The following is a 19499-nucleotide window of genomic DNA, read 5'->3' as shown; positions in this document are numbered from 1 at the left end:
TAATTTTGATCCAACTTTCACTTAATTCAGTGTAGTTACAGTAGCTGCCCTTAGGTAACTATTTATCCCCCTCGACTTTATTACAATTGTAAAAATGTAAGTATTAATGGTCTAATTACCTTAAACTTTTATATAAAAATAAAAAATTAATAAAATAAAGCCACATGATGCAGTGCAGTTCTTTGGTCAAACCAAATATTTTTATTAGGAATTTAACAGAACAGGAAGTGAACAAAACACTTCCTGGAATAAATCCTTTTTAATCTTCCTCCTCATCATCAGCTCCTCCAGCTCCACCCTGACCCTTCTTGGCGTTCTTTCTCTTGACGCGGCCGGGGCGTCCTCCGCCGTACGGGGACCTCAGAGAGAAGTCGATGTGCTTCTGGCTGTCCAAGCGAACCACAAAGGAGGGGATGTTCACTACCTGCTTGCGCACACTGCCAACACAGAAATAAAATGGAGGTCAGAGAACTTGGATAAAAAGATAAAACTTTCTCATGCTCTGATTTCCAGTCTTTAATTACTATCACCATCAGGTTTTCTAAGTGCCACAATCTCAAATTTGTTCAGTATTTTTAAAAATTCAGCTATTCTGTTTAACTTTTATCTGAAGTTAATTAAAATTAAGTGATAGATTTTAGCTGCCATTTTCCACATTTTACCAATTTATTTCCATTTTATCTAATTTTCTATTCATAATTTACTAGTCAATTAATTTTTCACCTCTAAAAAGTATTGTAATTTTGTTGAATACCAGAGATTTAATCTAATTGATGTCATTATCAATGTTTTAGTTCATTACAAAAGACATGTTGAGTTATTTAAAAGAAATTCAATTACACATTTGTTTAAAGCACACATATTTAACCATTTATGCAATGAATTGTAGCACTTTTGGCCCGAATATTTCACAGATTATGACTAACAATTTACACCACTGTAAATATAAACCAGGCTTCATTGACGAGGAATTCTTGACACCACAGAAAATCTGCTCGTAAATCTTAAATCACCAGCCCGAGTGTTCGGTAGCTCACAACACAAGGTGCAGTGAGTACCACAATTGCCCGAGGTGCAATCCCCCTTACCTTACCTGACAGCCACCACGTCACCGTGGCACAGTCTTGAGCCAATAGACAGCAGGATTGGCTCTGGGCAATGTCTACTGACAAGGTATACGGCTTTGATACCGAAGTGACCTTGTTGAAATGCTTAAGAGATCTCAACGCAGAGTGCTACAGGTTGGTGGTCCTCTGATGGAAGAGGAAGCAGCAAGTTTCTCATGAGTCCCTAAGCAGATTTTTAGACCCTCTTGTGTTTACTTGAATTCTTCCAGAGGTCTGAAAACTCACCGAATGTGCCTCTGGCGGATCAGGACACGAGCGTGGTGGATACTCTTGGCAAGTCCGAGCTTGAAGACTTGAGTCTGCAGCCTCCTCTCCAAGAAATCCTCAACCTTCAGACCCAGGATGTAATCGAGCTTCATCTTACCCTCATCCAGCACACCGATTCTCACCAGACGCCTGAGCAAAGCATTACCTGGAAAACACAAAAAAAGCGTAAATTTCAAAAGGAACATGGTATATGTCTCTGAGTTTCATACAGAAACAATAATGGCCTCATTGACGAGGAATTCGTGACACCACAGTGAAGTCTGAAAATGTATAATTAAATCATCGGCCAACTTCAACTATGTTCAAGTTGTTCCTTATACCTTCAAACAGACGTTTGGGGTCCTTCTCGTCCAGAGTGAGCAGCTCTCTGGCAGCTTTACGGATCTTAGCCAGGGTAAACTTGACCCTCCACACCTCACGCTTGTTCCTCAGACCATACTCGCCTGGAAAGAAAGATAATCGTTCAAATAAACTAAAAAATTTTTTTAAAAGTCTGTTGTTACAATTTAACAAAATCAAAGCATACCAATGAGTTTTAACTCCTGGTCAAGACGGGACTTCTCGAAGGGACGGCGTGGGGTGACATATGTCTTACGACAAACCCAACTTCTGGCAACGGGCATGGTGGCTTATAGAGCCTGCAAAATGAAAATAATGACATTAGCAAAAACTTAATGTATGTGACAAAAAACAACTTTGTCAATGATGCCTGGCATCTTTGCCAAAAGCACATCAATTACGAACTTTATTTCATGTCAAAGAGCCGATGTATGACAACATTTAGTACTTTATCTAAACACACCCAACATAAGGTTGCATTCAAAAAAGAGCTGATTGGTGTTAGAGATAAATAATGGGATTGGTAAAAAACAAAATTGCAGAACATCAGCGGTGCATCGTAAACACAGCAAGTGCTCTTAATGTTAATCAGTATACTTTTCCACACTTCTCAGCATAAATATATCTGACACCAAAGGAACAGTAAAATAAATTTCACAAGATAAATATAGTTTTTAATATTTTTTTTACTTGGTAAATCCAGTTCTGCTGTACCCATGTAAATGACCAAATCATTCAAATTGCAAAGAAATCTAAACAATGAAATATAGATTCGTTAACAAAATGGGTTTCTGGCATCAAGTAATTTGAAGAAAATTATGTAAGAATTACGGAGTTTTACAAAGCACGCGTTTTTTATAGCTTTAGCCTCAAAGCTAAAAACCTATTAACTTTCCTTATGTTCAGTAGAATAAAGGCAATTATGCGATCAAATATAACAATTGTAGAATATTAAATATGCAAAGAAATGTTGGGTTTAACTGGAAATAAAAGTAAAATGTGCTGAAAATCTTGTCCATCCATACTACTAGGCCTTAGCCGCATCGCACCACGTTGTTTAACGAGACGAGCTAGCATTAGCTTCCACAATATAGCTAAATCCTCAAATTCGCTAAACATTAAATGTCGGAAATTTAAGATATTTATTTTGAATATCTGTATTACGTATCAGCGACTGAGCATATCGTAGTTCGAAGTCACAAATTCGAGCCTGTTAAGCATGAAGTAGTGGGCCGTACCTGTCTCGCTCAGGCTCGCTTAGTAAAGAGGAAGAGAAGCGGAGTTCATGCTGTTTTATACGGCAGACAAAACACTACATGTCCCATCATGCCTCTCGTCCTTAAAACGGAATATAACTTGATTTTGTGCTGCCCTCTATTGGTCAAATAGAAAAATTGTAAAACAGATCAAACTTTTTTACGGATCTTAGCGTTCTGTCGTTTCTTTTGTCAATTTTATTTTTCCAGTCAGTCCTCCATGATAAAACGGAAACACAACTAAATTACTAAATCATAAAAGTTTGTTTCTGTGTTCATGTAACTAACTTTATCTCAAATTAAACAATGGCAATTTATTGTGCATATTCATGCTATTAATGTCTCGTCTTACATTAAATGATGTATAATTGTGAAGAAGGTAGGGTGATAAACTCAACCAGAAGGACATTGCTATTTTTATAACTCTGAAAGGGGACCCCCAGCATGTGTTTCTGTCTGTCATCCAGCATGATCAACTGATGAACACACAGAAGCACACTTGTTTTCTCTTTCAACGCTCCATACACTCTCTTCTCCTGACTAAGGAAGTTTCTTTGTATTTTTTTTTAAATTACCTGTCAGGTGAAGTACAATCCTAACCCAGGAGGATCTTGTGCTACTTCTGTTTGGGATTTTTCCTCTTTTTTTTTTTTCTTTACTCCAGTTTGGTTGCCTGATCTTCCGTGTGCATACAAACTTTTTCCTTTTTCCTTGCTTTCCTTTCTCCTTTTCCCCTCCACCTCCCGGGCTATGCTCTCCTCACCCACTGTGATCCTCCAGCCTTACGGACTTCCCGTCTATCCACAGACAACCACATGCTACCCCAGCCTAGTTCAGGTAACGCTTGATTTATTCTGCAATTTCACAGTGTCATACAGACGTCTGTTGATCTTTGACCTAATGACTCCAACTACCCTTTGATTAAGAGAACAGAAATAAGCAAAGCAATGAATAATGTTGCAATAAGAATACTCTGAATGAGCTGCATAAAGTGGTAATGTTGGTCCATGCATGCGTTGGTCATTTGATTCAAAAAACAAGTAATGAAAAACAAAAAATATAGTACTTAAAATACAAAGTATTTAATTGAAATACAGTCAGTTTTTTCAGTGGAAATTTAAACCTGGTTTAATTGTATTTTTTATTTTTAAAACAATAAAAATAAAATCACCAGAGAAGAGAAATGACACCTAATACCGTCATACACTCTGACTGTAGGAGGCGCTGTTTCTTCTGTAAATTGTGTAATTTCTTTCACCACAAACACAAACAAATATATAAGCAGTAACATTTTTAACATATGCAAACATGTATAACCTTCTGGTGAATCTAGATGAGGATAAGTAAAGCGTAAACATTTGTCTTATGAGCGTCTGAAGCAGAATCGCACTCCTACCGTGAGTGAGATGACGTCACGGGATGAAGTATTTGCTCGCTCATGTTGACGTCTGACAACTTTCAGAGTGTAAGAAATTTGACTAGAAATAAAACAATCTTTGTCTCTTTGCCAATAATTTTGTTATGTAATTTAAAACTTGAATAGACAGACTAATTGTTTTAATTTCATAAGAGAAAATCCAAATTTACACAAACTGGATTTCTTTCTTTTGACCATTATAAAATTGCTATTTTAACATTTTAGCAAATTATTTTAGATTCAAAGCAGTTTTTAGATGTTTGGGGGGGGAAAGGACAAACAAACAAAAGACTCAAAGGTTAAAGTTTTTTGCTGTATTCTGTCAGAGAAAGATTAGAAATAAATCCAGAGAATAAAGGAATAACATTCTGCAGTATCTTTTCTTTATCTAGCTAAGGGGACACTATCTTTAGTCCTCTGGTCTGAGTGATACCAGCAGCAAGTGCCCCTGACATACCAGTAAAGCCACAATGCTTCTGGTATCTCTCTGCCTTGTCACTGAGCTTCACACTAGCAGTATTTTTAGTCTTCTTCTCCTGAACCGACAATTAGCAGAAGAGGTTCTGTTTCCTGTGTTGTGTCATTTGCATCCAGCAGCACTGAAGACAGTTGTAAAACCTGTGTTTACATGTGTTCAGTTTAACAGCAAGGATAAAATTTACATTTAAAGTGGGGGTACATTTTATAAAAATTATCATTATTTTACATATTTGTTAAAACTGTCACTATGTCCTGACAGTATAATATCAGACGAACAATCTATGAAAAAAATTAAAGGTTCTGCACTCACTTGGTTCTTGCATACACAAACATGATTGACAGCGCTAAGACCCTCCTCTTGGCTCTGATTGGTTGTTTCTGACTGGAAGCAGTGGATGTTCAAACTGTTTGAACGTTTTTTAAAGTTATCTATTGCAGCTTTAATTGATAACTTGATCAACATAAATGGGAGATTGCAGCAAAAAATACCTCAAAAGTAAGATGTTGTTCATGTAAAAGCCTAAAGAGTGAAATGCTTGTTCTTAAATTATCTTAGAACAATTTCACCTTTAAAGGATTATTTTAAAGTACAGTTTAATGTCACCAGTTTGGGCTGAACATCCACTGAGTCTCAAGTTGCAACAGCTGTGCTTTAAAGTCCACCGAGGGACGACTGACACATGCCTCTCTTTGTCTTCCCCCTTCTCTCCATTTTCTTTGCCTCACTCTGTTAGAGCCACATTTATAGTTTTTTAATCTAAAAATCAAAATACACAACACAAATGGAGCAATAAGTATCCATTTCCCCCAAACAAGCTGGGTATTGCTGTAAGACTTGTTCTTGAGGGCCACTGAGCTGCCAACATCTGCAGTCTGAGTGGCCTTGTGTAAATCCTGTGGCAGCTGCCACTGCGAGCACCTGGCTCCGAGCTGTCGGCCTCTGATTGCCCACTGACAGCTGAAGAAGGAGAGGAGAGAAAGAGCGAACAAATGGGGATTTTTTTTTTTAAAAAAAAAAAGGTCTGTGTGTTTGCATCTGTTGACTGAGTCAGGCTGGGAGTTAGAAGGAGGAGGGAGGCTGACAGTGATATCTAACAGACTCTTTCATCTTGCTTAATCTCTCTGTTTTATATCTGCAGAGAAGATATAAAACAGAGACAGAGACAGTTTCTAAAGATAAAAAGCTGAAATACTTGTAAAAGTGAATGGTGCAGGAAAAATCTGCATTTAGATGTGTTAGGGAATCAATTTAGCTCAATGGTAATAGCAATAATTTGAAATTCTGTCATAAATTTAGAGATGATGCTAAAGAGTCAGCAACTACAAATATAAACATAATCACTGATCATATTCAGTGACAAAAGTATTTGTGCCCTCTAACACATGTACACACATACAGGTTTCAGATAATTAAACTAATTTCAATATAAGACAATTATAGGCTAAGTAGTAAGGAATAGTGTGTACAAACTAAGTATAGTAAAGTTGTGCTAGTAGGGCGCATGCATCATGATCCTAAAGCATCTTAGCTACACGACTAGGTGTAAACAACAATCTGCTGCTTCACGTCCCACATCTTAAAAGGCTTTATTTTCAACATAACAAGAGTAAAAAGGGTTTTCGTCAATCTACAAATACTTCACGATGCCTTAAATTTATCTTGGAGGTCAGTACTTGTGAAAAACAGTGAGATTTGCATCCTCTGACAAAGCTACCTACAATTTATCCAAGTTTCTAAATGAAAATTCAACAAAAACTCTCTGAAGGGGAATTTCTGACAGGAAAAGTCTGAATCTGAGCTCAATAACCAATATGGCTGCCCTTCATATAAAATGCACTGAAAGTTACAGGTATAAACTATTACTATAAACTGAGTATTAAAGCTTGTGATAGTTTTTATCTAATCTAACTGAGTTACACAGAGAGAGAGTGTTGATGTTTACGATGCAGAGAGATGCATTGCTTTCAGAACAATTACCAAATCCCAATGAAGTTCTGACTTGTGACCTTTAACCTGGTATCAATCTCAGATATATTTCAAATAAAACTAAGCAGTAGCAACACAAAGCCATGGCATTTCTCAGCATTTTATGCAGCAATTTGTTTACTAAAGGTTGAGAAGATATAAAAGATAAACCATCGGCAGTTTCTTTCTTTTCAGCAACGTTATGTTTTCTACCTTCAGCTGCCATATTGATTTCCGATGTCAACTCTGATGAATTGACTCAGTTTTTTCAAATCAGAGTTTAGATAAAAGAGGCTTTGAAATTGATTTTTGAAACCTGAAACCATTAAGCTGTCTTTATCTAAATTCACAGGGCTGGTTTAAAGTCGTTTAGAAATTGATTAGGCACTTCTCGTCTTGTGAAGAACATTCATCACCACAACCAGCATTTCAACACAGATAAACAAAACAAGCTCAAACACAAACACAAAGAATAGATTAAACTCTCAGTATATCAGAACTACATGAACACAACAAAAAAGATACTTTTTTTTTACACTTTTAGAAAGTAAAATAGCTAACTCTTCTTAACTTTTACACACTTTAATTTTAAACTATTTAAAATCTTTTAATTGACACGTGTAGAAGCCATCGAATCACATCTCATTTAATAGTATTTTTATTTTCAATGAAGTAATATAAACATCCACTTATGGAATCCCCCTGATGTTTTAATGATGATCAGAAAAATCAGCGCAGCGTGCTGCAGCTTCAGGAGTCATGTCGGGGTGGAGGTGACTGGAGCTGGTCAGGCGCTGATTGGATGTGATTGGTTGATGAGAGGCAGTCATGCTGTGGTGGGCGGGTGATCCGCCGGCATTAAAACATGCAGCAGTTGTTGTAAAATGCATCAGAGAGAGAACCATCAAAGCTTGGTAAAACAATTCCTCTTTAACTGTAGGATTTAGTTTGATTTCATTATAAGTTTGAGACTGAAAAGTTTATGACACTTTCATTGTTTCTGATTAGACTTGGATGTTTGTGTCACACACTAAAAAAAAAAGCCTCAAATCAACTGGTTTTAGATATTTTATCTGGAGGTGTAAAAAAATAAAAATAAAATAAAAAATGACATGTCAGTGAAAAACAGGTTTTTAATTTTTTTTTTAATTAAAATTGTACAATTTATCATCTGCATATCTTGCCATTCGTTGTTAGGTTTGTTACTGTTTTTAGTATATTTTAAAAACTTTATTTGAAAAAGGATTTAACCATTTCCACAAATGACATTTCTATGCTAAAACTAAAACATAAAAATGTCATTTGTCATTTTGTATTTTAAATGTGTTTTTGAAATACAAAACACATTTTAAAAAGACTAAAATGGGATAAAAACTAAACAAAAACAGGAAAATACATGAAAACTGAAAGACCAAATGAACTGAAGGTTTACTCATCTAAATTGTCAAAATGCAGAATATTTTTCTTTGTGAAATTTACACTGATTTTATGATGGATGTTTCTTTCAAACAAGTCTCAAAAACAATAAACAAACAAATCATTGTGCATTGCAGACTAGTTCTTTATTTGTCTTTTATAATGTTTTTTATATATAAGACGTTTGTACCTTGTATTTTCCTTTTGTGGTAAAAGTTTCCTGTAAAGATTTTCTACACTGTTTCCACAACTTATTTTATTGCCATATGAAGAGAACTGAATCTCTTTATTTTAACATTATTGCACGTTTGTCTGTCATTTTAACATATTTTCTCTGCTCTGTTAACAGTTTGTTGCAGAAGAAGAGCATCATGTGGTTTATTTGTTTACATCTTTGAGTTTTTTTGTGACCAGAGACTCATCTCCTCTCTCCAGGGGGGGCCCGCCCAGGAGCCCGGAGCCGGCAGCGCAGACCCCGCCCTCCCACAGGTTTATGCTCCACCACCTTCGTACCCTCCGCCTACTCAAGGCCCACCAACATCTGCCAGCAGGCTGCCCACTCTTGATTTCAGCTCGCACAGCTCTGACTACCCTGAACACCCCCAGCTCAGGGTCTATCAGGGCCCCCAGCTCGAAGGGGCCGACACCCTGACCCCCAGCAACACGGTAAGAGAGGTTTGTGATAAAAACTGGAATCAAGTCCCAATAAAATCTGATCTTCAGTAATTTATTATCCAATATAGGTCACAGCAGAGCTCTGAGATAAAGTTTCTCTCTATATTTAGAGGCTCGTCTCTGTTATGTCCTTGTACGGAGCCCTTGGGGGACAGCTGACGGCGTGTTTGTTGTTGGAAATAAATATCTGCGTTTCCTCTGCGTCTTTTTTAGCTGCTAGTAAAACAGGTCACATTTCAAGATTGCAGCATTTTCTGTTTTGTTTACTTTTTTATGTAAGCTTTGGAGAGCAATCTGCAGGGCCGGATTTAGAAGGATATGGGCCTCTGGGCTGCACCAGTTTTGGTGCCCCATCCACTAAAGAAAAATTATTTTACTATTGCAAATTCCAGTACATTAATAGGTAGTCATATACAGCAGGTATGAAATGATGCATGGTAAGTTTGATAACATGGAGGTTCATGTTGTTCCCAAAAATATTGACTATAACTGCACAATAATTTTAGAATGTGTGAATATTGATTATATTCATAAAAATCCCAAAATAGTACAAGTCACCTGATTTGTGTCTATGAGTTTGACATGAAGTAAAATGTCTGCAAAAACACACATTCATAAAAAATAAATAAATAAATCTGTAAGCCCTTTCTAAAGTCTGACCCAGCCTATCTGATACAGTACTTTAAAAAGACAACAACAAAGTTTAGCATATGGAAAGAAACTTGTTTATAAATCACTGCTGTTTAATGGGCTGCAGTAAAATATAAGGAAAGAAAATCTGATTTTCAAATCCTTTAAAAAGTAAAGACTTTTCTGACTGATGAAGTGATTTAAGGGTATTTATTATAAATGAAAATGATGAAGCAGGTTGAAATGGCAGTGTTGCTGTTTTCCTTCATTGCAGTTCAGTCATGAAGACATGAGCCATTTAGTTTGATTTGTGTGGCACTTCGGCTGTGTGTCCTGCTGCTTGTGCCGCAGATATCTCTTCGTCCTCTCATAAATGGTGTTTTTTGTGGCCCCCGTCTATATATTTTATCGCTATAGAGCCCCTGACATTCTTGGGTCCGTGCTGAATTTCGGGGGAAAGCTGAGACGTCGCCTCGGAGGGAGGGGGTCAAAGTGGGGAAGTGCTGACCAGATGAAAAACCCTCCTCCCTCTCCCCGCTCTGAAATATCGCTCAGGTCCAGAACACAAATCTGCATCGTGACGCGACACCACCACCCGGCTCCCCCCGGTCCCCCTGCCCCGGCCTGTGTGTGGGTGTGTGTTTGAGGGTGGATGTGATGCTGTCTGCTGCAGTCAGTCACAGAAAGCCAGTACTGTGAGCCTATGTTATGCCTCCCTGGGTGAATGTATCCCTGAACCTTTTCCCTGCCACCATCTTATTAATGTTGCCCCTTGACATTTTACATTTAACACTTGGCAGAAAAGCAGCACCATGACCTGAAACTGACCCCTCGGTTCTGATCCCCCCCTTTGCCTTCTTCTCATCATCCTCCTCATTTTAAGCTTCCTGTGCACCATCTTTGCCTTGTTCCCTCTGGTTTATTTCTGTCTTTCACTGCTGCACCGAGGCCTCTTTTCTCCTTATCTGCCTCCTGGTACTAGAATGCTAATTTTCAAATCTTTAAAGTGCAATTCCTTCTTGTATTTTCATGCTTTCTTTTCCTTCTCCTTATTATGCTCTCTGTCCATCCTTTTGCAGCTATGATAAAATTTTGTATTTTTAAGATCCTTCTTGGGCTTTTATTTTAAATAGTTTTAACACTTTTCTTGCAACGATTGATGATCCTGCACCCAGTGCATATCAGCGCACACTCCAGCATTGTGGTGCATTGTGAGACCATGAATGTTTTGGTTTTGGCACATTACTCTCTGAATTGTTTTGCATGAGGCAGTTTATACACACAGGCCACACAGCTCAGGTAGGAAGTGCAACTTGTGCAACAGAGGTGAGAACATTTTTGTGTTGCATCACATGAAAATCAAATAATTCAGATTTTTTTCATTAGCTTTTAATAACTGATCACTTTCACTGTTAATCAAAAATAAATAGAGTGCCTTGTTAAAGTGTTCACAAACTTTTCCGCTTTGTCACATTTTGCTGCATACTTGTGAAGTGAAATGAAAAGAAAAACATACATGGTTTTGAAGTATTTTACAAATAAGACTTGAAAAGTGTGGCAGGCATTTGTATTCAGCCATTTTGCTCTGAAACCCCTAAATAAGATCCAGTGTAGTGAATTGTCTACAGTAGTGACCTGAATAGTGTACGCCACATGTGTCAAACTCAAGGCCCGGGGGCCAAATCTCGCCCACCGTAACTTTTTATGTGGCTCTCCAGACTTCAAGTTACATCAGTAAGTACCTCCAGTTTTTCACAAATCCTCAAATTCACACAAAATCAACAAATCCCCACATTTTACTGCAAAGTTTTCTCAAAATTGGTCAAAAACGTTGGATTTAACTGACTGTTGTCTCAGCCTTATGTGGTTGTCAAGTTATAGACCGTGATTTAAATAACCAGTAATAACAAGTCACATTCAACATCATATGTTAGTGCTAATATCACATTAATGTCTTACAAATATTTCTAAATTAACACCACAAAATCCTATTTATTGACAACAGTTTAATTGGTTTTATTAATATATTCTGGCAGAACCAGCCCTTAAAGAACATTCAGATTTTTGATACGGTCCAAAATGAAACTGGGTTTGCTGTCTGACTCTGTTTAATTTAATTTGAGCCAGTAGGAGAACAAACCTAAAGCTACAAGTGAATAATCAAAGAACATTATGTGTTAAAATGGCCTAGTCAAAGTCCACAACTAAATCCCACTGAAAGTCTGTGGCAGTACTTTAATATCAACATTCACAGATACTTCCTATAACCTGATTGAGCTTGAGATATTTTATTAAAAAACATGGACATTTTTATTCTCTAGATTGGCAAAACTGAAACAGAACGCAAAAAAGATTATTATGTAAATTATTGACTCAGGGGAGCTAAAACCAAATTCCTGCCACATTTTGTCAAATTAAAATAAAATTTGTAGACAAAGTAACAAGTAAAAGTAACAAAAGCATGTATGGCTTTTGTTTTACTTTACAATTATTTAGTATTTATGTAGGTCTATTGTATAAAATCCTAGTAAAATAAATTAACGTTTCCATTTCTAACAAGACAAAATCCTTTGGCAAGGCACTGTAATTCAGAAGAACTACTGAATAGTAAAAAATACACAATTAAACAAAACAAATACAACTGCAGCTGACTTTTTTTTTTTCTAACTGCATGAACATTGCTTAAAAATTAACCACAGGAACATCCACCCGTTTTTAAAATATAGGCTTTAGCTTTCTGTTTGCATGTTTACATCATGGCTCGCCAAGCCAAATAAAGATGTATTTTATATTTTAAGAACAGCTGTAGCTAAAAATGGTTTTAGTCGTTGTAGTGTTTTTGGATCAGCCTTCTGTCCACCAAGTCAGCCCCCACTAATCAGATCAGATTCGACTTTATATAATACAAATTTTTACGTTTGCACAGATTTAAATGGTGATATTTGAGTCATGTTGCACATCTGTGTACTTACTTATGTTGTACAACTGCATACACATTAATGTCTTACAAATATTTCTAAATTATATTTAGTCTCAAAGTGACGGTTAGCTTTACCGCTGTAATCTGTGTTTTTAGATTATTAGATAAGATAAGATAAGATAAGATAAGATTTATTGTCATTGTCATCAACAGATTACAACGAGATTGAGATTTGCTCGACTCGAGTTAAGATGCAGGTTATGTGTATATACGTAATATACAAAGATAAAGAAATAAATAGTACAAAATGAGAAATAAATAGACATCAGAAGATGGTTGCAGCGCCTGGAGGTGTCGCAACAGAATTTAGTTGTCCTCCTGCAGGCATGTATTTCCAGACACTTTACTAGTAAATTCACACACCTGCCTTACCTTTGCCTGAGAGGCATCACTGGTTGCTGAATGCTCGCTAAACACGGTTTGGACCACTTGAGCTCATGAACATGATCTTTGTTGAATGTCATGTGATGCTGACATGATGTAATCTTTACAGTTTTTTTCTGAAAGCTCTCGCTGAACTTGCTGACCTGATCATCAGAAAATCTTGATTTGCTTTTTCCAGTAACGCTGCTCTCTTTGTCTTCTTCCGTCTCATCTCATTCATGCCCTCTCCCTCTTTTGTTTTGTATCTTCCTGTTTCCGTCTGTACCATCACGTCCCCTTTCGTCTCGTCCTTTCTGCTTTGCTTCTTCTCTGTCAGGAGGATGCTTTGGCCAGCGTGACCTCTGACCCCCAGGCTCTCGGTGTGTCTGTGTCGTCGGGGGCAGGAGCGGGAACCGGAACAGAGGAGGAAAGCTCAGGGAAGGCCCAACCAAAACGCCTGCATGTCTCCAACATCCCTTTCCGCTTCAGAGACCCCGACCTCCGCCAGATGTTTGGGGTATGACATTAACTCTTCTTTATCAATGGGTTGTCTCTGAAGTTGACCTATTGTGCTTCCTTGAACAAGTTAAGATTTTATTTTAAAAAATCATCCTTAAAGGAGATTTTAGTCTGGTCAGTTCTGCTTAATTTGAGCTCTGTTCAGAATGAGCTGTTTTAGGTCTCCTGTCACTTTAAATCCAAATAAGCTGCTCCTAGAGGCCTTGCTGGGGTTGCTAGGTAACGCTGCAATGTGACACCACAATTAGCTGGTTTTTGAAAGGGCTCATTTTTCAGACACCAAAAAACTTTAAATTATTGCCAAAAAACATGATTAAGCTCTTTCACTGTTTTTAGAAGCAGTTGAGACAAAAATAGAAATATAAAAATAAGCAAAACATGAATTATGCATAATTGTTGCATATTTTAAAATGTTTTTCAAAGTCTTTCTCTAGGTTTTGGATCACTATTTCACTTTATTATGAATTTTGCAGCAATTTGGCAAAATCCTCGATGTAGAAATCATCTTCAATGAAAGAGGGTCAAAGGTGAGCGACGACACAAAACCACTTCACCACAGTTAAAACTGCCATCAAAATAAATGTAAATAAAATGGATGTTGTTCAGGGTTTTGGATTTGTGACTTTTGAGAGTGCTACGGAGGCAGACCGAGCGAGAGAAAAGCTAAATGGGACGATCGTAGAAGGCAGGAAGATTGAGGTGAAGAGTTCTTACTATTTGTAGATTTCCATATGAGCATCCCATGAAATTAATTTTTATTGAGCTTGCTGTTTTTGTCGGTTTTCTCAGGTCAATAATGCCACTGCAAGAGTAGTGACCAAGAAGCCTCAGACACCTCTTATGAATGGAGAAATATCAAGTAAGACAACTGAATGTAGCCTTGTTTCATTGCTATTATAGCTGTCTGAAGCTTTATTAATGCTTAAGTTATCCATCAAAATCAATCTGAGGATTATATCCTGCCTTTTCATGGATTTAAATTTATTTAGAATAAAGTTAACATTCCCATTAAATACCTTAGGAAGAATCAACAAGAGCTATTTGTTAATACCATCAAGAATTAAATTTATTATTAGCCTAACATCTAATCATCAGTGAATATTTTCACAAAAATAAACCCTACAAACAAATATAAAGGTTAGCAAACAAGGACATTGCTATTGTACACTATTGTGACTAAAGGGGAATTTTATGGCCAGGTAATAGACTTTCAAAATATTAACAAAACTGATTAAAATCTAATATTTACCAGGAACCTATAATGTTATTCCATGTAATGGGTTTTACATCTTAGCTCTAAATTCGGCAAGAAAAAGGAAGATAAACCAATTTTAATTTGTTAAATTGTAATACTAGAACTGCCATGATGTTACCAAAGTATGCCTTACTTTGGTAACATCATGCTGTTCTGATACCAAAGGAAACACAGATAATAACAATTACTGTGATGCTGTAAAAATGTCTAAGGTGTATGGAGGGAAAAAATTATCTTCCATAAAAAGACACACAAAACATAGCTGTGATGCAACAAAAACATGTATCTCAACCAAATCTCTGCATATTTCTGGGTTGGTAGAGAAAGTTACGGTCCATCGAGGTTTACTTTCTGAGTCTAAAACCTGACTCAGTGGAAGGAAATATAACAACGGATTAGCCAATCAGACGTGGACTTGAGGTAAAATAAAAGCTACGTTTACCAAAACAAATGAATCGCACTACTTTTTTCCTATCACCAAATTCAGTCTGAAGAGAAACCTCTCTAGGCTGCTGCATGTCAATTAATCTAATCATAGTAAGTCATGATTGTAACTATTTTCATATTCACCTTTTTAAACATTATATTCAATAAAATAAAGCTTCACACTGAAGGTTTGACACCAGTCATAATCAATGGTGAACAAAGTATTTCAATGTTTATTCTCAATTAGCAAAACAGAATGACTTCAGTAGGTATGAACAGACATTCAGATACAATTTTGTAAACTTTAGTTACCAAGATCAATAACCTCTGATATCCTGGTCACCACCTGGACGAAGAGATGCTTTGACTAGACCTACGCCATGATTAAGGGGTCCGTTTATGTATAGGTGGTTATCATTTATTTTTTCATTTCTTCTCAGCATCTGGTTGGAAGATCAACCCTGTAATGGGCGCAATGTACGCACCTGAGCTTTATACAGGTGGGCTGATTTATATTCCTATAACAGTGAGAGCCTTTATTGTACATTGCACTGTGAAAGAAGTTTATTTTCTCTCAATTTCTATGTTTGTAGTTGCCAGTTTTCCATACCCAGTAGCGACTCCTACCTTGGCCTACCGGGGATCTGCACTGCGAGGTCGGGGTCGTGCCGTCTACAACGCCATTCGTTCTGCAGCTGGCGCGCCTGCTGCTGTTCCCGCCTATCCGGGGTAAGACCCTGGGTTCAACAATCACTGGCGGCCCTGGACTCACAGCTGGCTAAACATACCAAAAACTAAATGATTATTATGTGACAACAATTTGTAAACAGGACATAAACCGTCTGATAACCTTAAAATAAAACACATAGGTGATAAACTGGTACTTCTCTGACTTCCTGTAGCAACTAGCAACGCTGCAATGCTAATGCTAGCTTAGTTTAAACAAGAGCTAGTGGAGATTCAGTTTCAGCTTATTTTATATAAAAACAACTTTGTGAAAGTGCTAACATTTTTAGCTTTTCTGCCTATAAAAACAATCTCAGTAAATTACTATATTTTCAGGTAAACCTCTAATCCCTACGCTAATCAATATACAAGTTCATCTATATTTTATAGTTTTTTAAAAATATTTTATAGTTTCGTGGTTTTTTTTTTTCATTTGGAAGTAGGAAAATCACAAATCTTTCCCATCCTCAAAGTCATTCCCAAATCTGAGCTTCAGCTTTCAGGCAAAGTAATTGGATTGATGGGACCTATTTTATAGAATAAACCCATGAGTTTTTTATATAGCTATATATACTTTGTTCTTTCAGTCCTTTCTGTGTGCTTAACATTAATTTGCTTCACTTAAGTGTTAAATGACATGAATTCCACAATCCTTTTAAAAAGTGATATTGTATGTGTAAGTAAGATTATGTAAGTTTACAACCTTGATAAAAATGGATAGAAACCGTATGAAAAACATTTGACTCAACTTGTAAACATTATATTGAATCAGATAAAGTTACATGATTATGGCCTCCACCAATACACATTTAATAAAAATCAAAGGCAAGTTTTACTTAACTTTTTGTTTGACTGTGTTTTTGTGATTTTCTTTTTTTTTACCCCCAGGGTTGTATATCAGGATGGACTCTATGGAGCAGAAGTTTATGTAAGGAGCTGTGTTAAAATTAACATTTTTCAAATTAGTTAATCTTTGTATGACACTGTATCAATGTTATTTTATTTCAGGGAGGTTATCCTACAGCGTACAGAGTGGCTCAGTCTGCATCTGCTGCTACAGCAGCCTACAGTGACGGGTAGGCCGACCTGTAATAAATGTGCACTTAATGACTCCACAGATATGTGAAAATATGTAAAACTGATCTTCATTTTCTTTAAAATTTTGTTATTGTTGTTTTTTTTTCTGTGGGTTGAACGGCCCAAAAGATGCCCCCAGCTCCAGAACACTATAACTCCAAATTAAAAATCAGAGAAACTACTTTTATTATTGCTGTCAGATGTTTTTAACATTCAAATATTTCTTCTGCAAACAAACGAATGTTCTTGAGAAAATCACTGTGGGCCTGTAAAGCATATGGTTCACATTTTCCTGTTGCCTTTGGGGTTTTCTCAGACATGCAGCATTCTAAAAAGAGAAACACAAAATTGTTTCAAGATTTTTCACTCAGAAAAGATTGCAAAAGTTTCTCACCTTCTCAAGTAAATAAATCATTTTATTGTCCAGTAGAAAGCGAGGAAGGCATTTACGATACAGCAGTTTTATAAGTGAAAACATCTGTAAAATTTTTCTCATCAGTAAATTACTTTAACTACAATAACTAGGTTTTACTTTGATTAAAACATATTATTTTTGAGCTTGGGGATTTAGATAGTTTGAATTTAATTTACTATTTCATAATCATACATTTCTTAGTCTAATTCAAATATTGTTCTAATGAGATGTAACTGTCATGCTGGAAATTAAATTAAAAAAAACATTGAGAAAAACGTGAGATATTAATCATTTGAATAAAAACTTCCTAAAAGTGTCTGCTGCTTCTTTTTTTGCTTGTAAATTGTATAACTGCATGATCTGCGTTCATCTGACTGCAAAAATATGGTGGAAAATGTAAATATTTAATGTTCTAGTTACAAAGCGAACGACCTAATGTCGCTCTCTGAGGTACGCCAACATTAACATCAGCCTTTGCAGAAAATTTGCTGTGATAGCCTGCCAATAAAAACCTTGATATTACTAGTATCAAAGGTTTCGTCAAAAGTTTTCATTCATACATCACAGTTAGCCAGTATTTGTCACTTTTAAAAATCAGAAACAAAGATGTTTGAGAACCTCTTTAGTAGGAGGCTGATTTTACCCAGAGGTCTGACACTCAGACCTGCTTCATGTCTTCCTCACCAGATACGGACGGGTTTACGCCGCAGCAGCCGACCCTTATCACCACTCAGTTGGACCAACAACCACATATGGAGTCGGGACGATGGTGAGCTCAGTCCAGAAGTGCAGAGCACCTGGTATTTACTGCCCCTCTGCTTACACCTTCCAACCCTGCTTCTGTCAACAGGCCAGCCTGTACCGAGGAGGATACAACCGCTTCACCCCCTACTGAGCCTCCCAAATGTTTGCATCTGCCATGAACTCTGGGACTGGGATAGGTCATGATATCTTAAAGCTTGGAAATGTCCGTTTTCTTCCACAGAGACGAACCAGAGTGTTACTGTGGATCCCTTAGGACCCGTTTATCTGCTGAAGAAGAGGATCTTATGTAATTTATTAGGCCTTTACCTGAGTTTGTTTGAGTGAACTGATTCTACAGAGACATTGGCTGGTGATAAATGCTGTGAGACTAGTTGTTGTGTTTTAAAATCAAAACATTTCAGGGGTCAAAGTGTACAAAACAACATTTTGTACAATGTTAAATGACTTATTTTTGATGGTGCCCTGTTTTTGAGTGTTGGTGTGGGAGCACACTTTGTTGTGCAGTGACAGAGTGGACAGACAGAGACACAGCTCTGACGTTATGATCTCTATCAGGGCTGTTTGTCTGGATGCAGCTGGAATCAAGTCTCTTCTCACCCTAACCATCTACCTCTCAATCATTTTTAGTTTCATACAGCTGTTGGGTTGAAGTATTTGGAAATTTTTTTTGTTTATCGTACACCTTTTCTGTCCATGTAGCCAAACTAATTCATTTTATTTTCCATTAACCTTTCTGGCTTTCAGTGGGAGAACTAATATTCTGGGGATTTTCTCATCCTTTGCTGCAGCTCTTAATATTACTTCCTGTATTATTCTTTTTCTGCCTGTCTTTTGTTCTTGTTGCGCTCTTTTTTTTTCTGCTGTTTGATGTTTACCTCTGAATAAACCTGATTTTCTTCTCTTTTCCTCCTACTCATTTTTTTTAGGTTGTCTTTCTCTCATTTTCCTACTTTGTTCCTGGGTTGTTTTAGTTTTATTTATTATTATTATTATTATTATTATTTTATGTGTCCTGACCAGCAGTCAGGGCCAACAGATTTACTTTCACCAGTGGAGCGTGATAGCTTTCAGAAACGGAGAAGGAAAAGAAAGAGAGAGAGAAAGGGGAAAAAGAAGGGAAGAGAGGTGGGTAAAAGGTTAAAAAGAAAGATAAAAATAGAGGGGAGGAAGAAGGAGAAAGAGAAGACAAAGGGGCTAAACTATGATTTAATTTGTTATTAAAGGGGGAGGAAGCAACATGATTCTGTAAGAGAAAGTAAATGGACCTAATAAATTGTTGCATAACTCAACAACTGTTACCAAATTTATGCAACCCTAACCGTCTATCTCTCAAACATTTTTAGTTTCATATAGCTGTTTGGTTGTAGTATTTGGAGTAGTAGTATTTACTCAGGCCATCA

At 36.8% G+C, this 19499-nt stretch overlaps 2 protein-coding genes across 4 annotated transcripts; one reads left to right on the top strand and one right to left on the bottom strand.

The window, feature by feature from the left end:
* Positions 1-173: 173 nt before the first annotated feature.
* On the bottom strand, positions 174-3063 carry rps9 (ribosomal protein S9). Of its 2 annotated transcripts, XR_003594930.1 has the most exons (6): positions 2972-3063; positions 1921-2032; positions 1715-1837; positions 1353-1539; positions 1094-1253; positions 309-437 (listed from the first exon to the last, which is right to left on the bottom strand). XR_003594930.1 is itself a non-coding variant. In XM_028012896.1 (5 exons), exons 2-5 carry the CDS (start codon positions 2015-2017, stop codon positions 260-262), a joined length of 585 nt encoding a protein of 194 aa, XP_027868697.1. In that variant the 5' UTR covers positions 2018-2032; positions 2972-3061; the 3' UTR covers positions 174-259. The 2 variants fall into 2 exon arrangements, 1 of the variants encoding a protein (XP_027868697.1); XM_028012896.1 differs by lacking the exon at positions 1094-1253 and having other exon boundaries at positions 174-437; positions 2972-3061.
* A 501-nt stretch (positions 3064-3564) lies between these two features.
* rbfox1l (RNA binding fox-1 homolog 1, like) lies at positions 3565-19005 on the top strand. Of its 2 annotated transcripts, XM_028012895.1 has the most exons (12): positions 3565-3826; positions 8704-8934; positions 13254-13433; positions 13909-13962; positions 14042-14134; positions 14225-14294; positions 15557-15616; positions 15710-15845; positions 16731-16770; positions 16851-16918; positions 18022-18103; positions 18185-19005. In XM_028012895.1, exons 1-12 carry the CDS (start codon positions 3740-3742, stop codon positions 18227-18229), a joined length of 1146 nt encoding a protein of 381 aa, XP_027868696.1. In that variant the 5' UTR covers positions 3565-3739; the 3' UTR covers positions 18230-19005. The 2 variants fall into 2 exon arrangements, with proteins under 2 accessions (XP_027868696.1, XP_027868694.1); XM_028012893.1 differs by having other exon boundaries at positions 15557-15845.
* Positions 19006-19499: the final 494 nt, after the last annotated feature.

The sequence above is a fragment of the Xiphophorus couchianus genome, chromosome 3 (genome assembly GCF_001444195.1).
Source record: "Xiphophorus couchianus chromosome 3, X_couchianus-1.0, whole genome shotgun sequence".
NCBI classification, from domain to species: domain Eukaryota; kingdom Metazoa; phylum Chordata; class Actinopteri; order Cyprinodontiformes; family Poeciliidae; genus Xiphophorus; species Xiphophorus couchianus.
The sequence above is the reverse complement of the archived record's forward strand: the minus strand, read 5'-3'. Positions and strand labels throughout refer to the sequence as shown.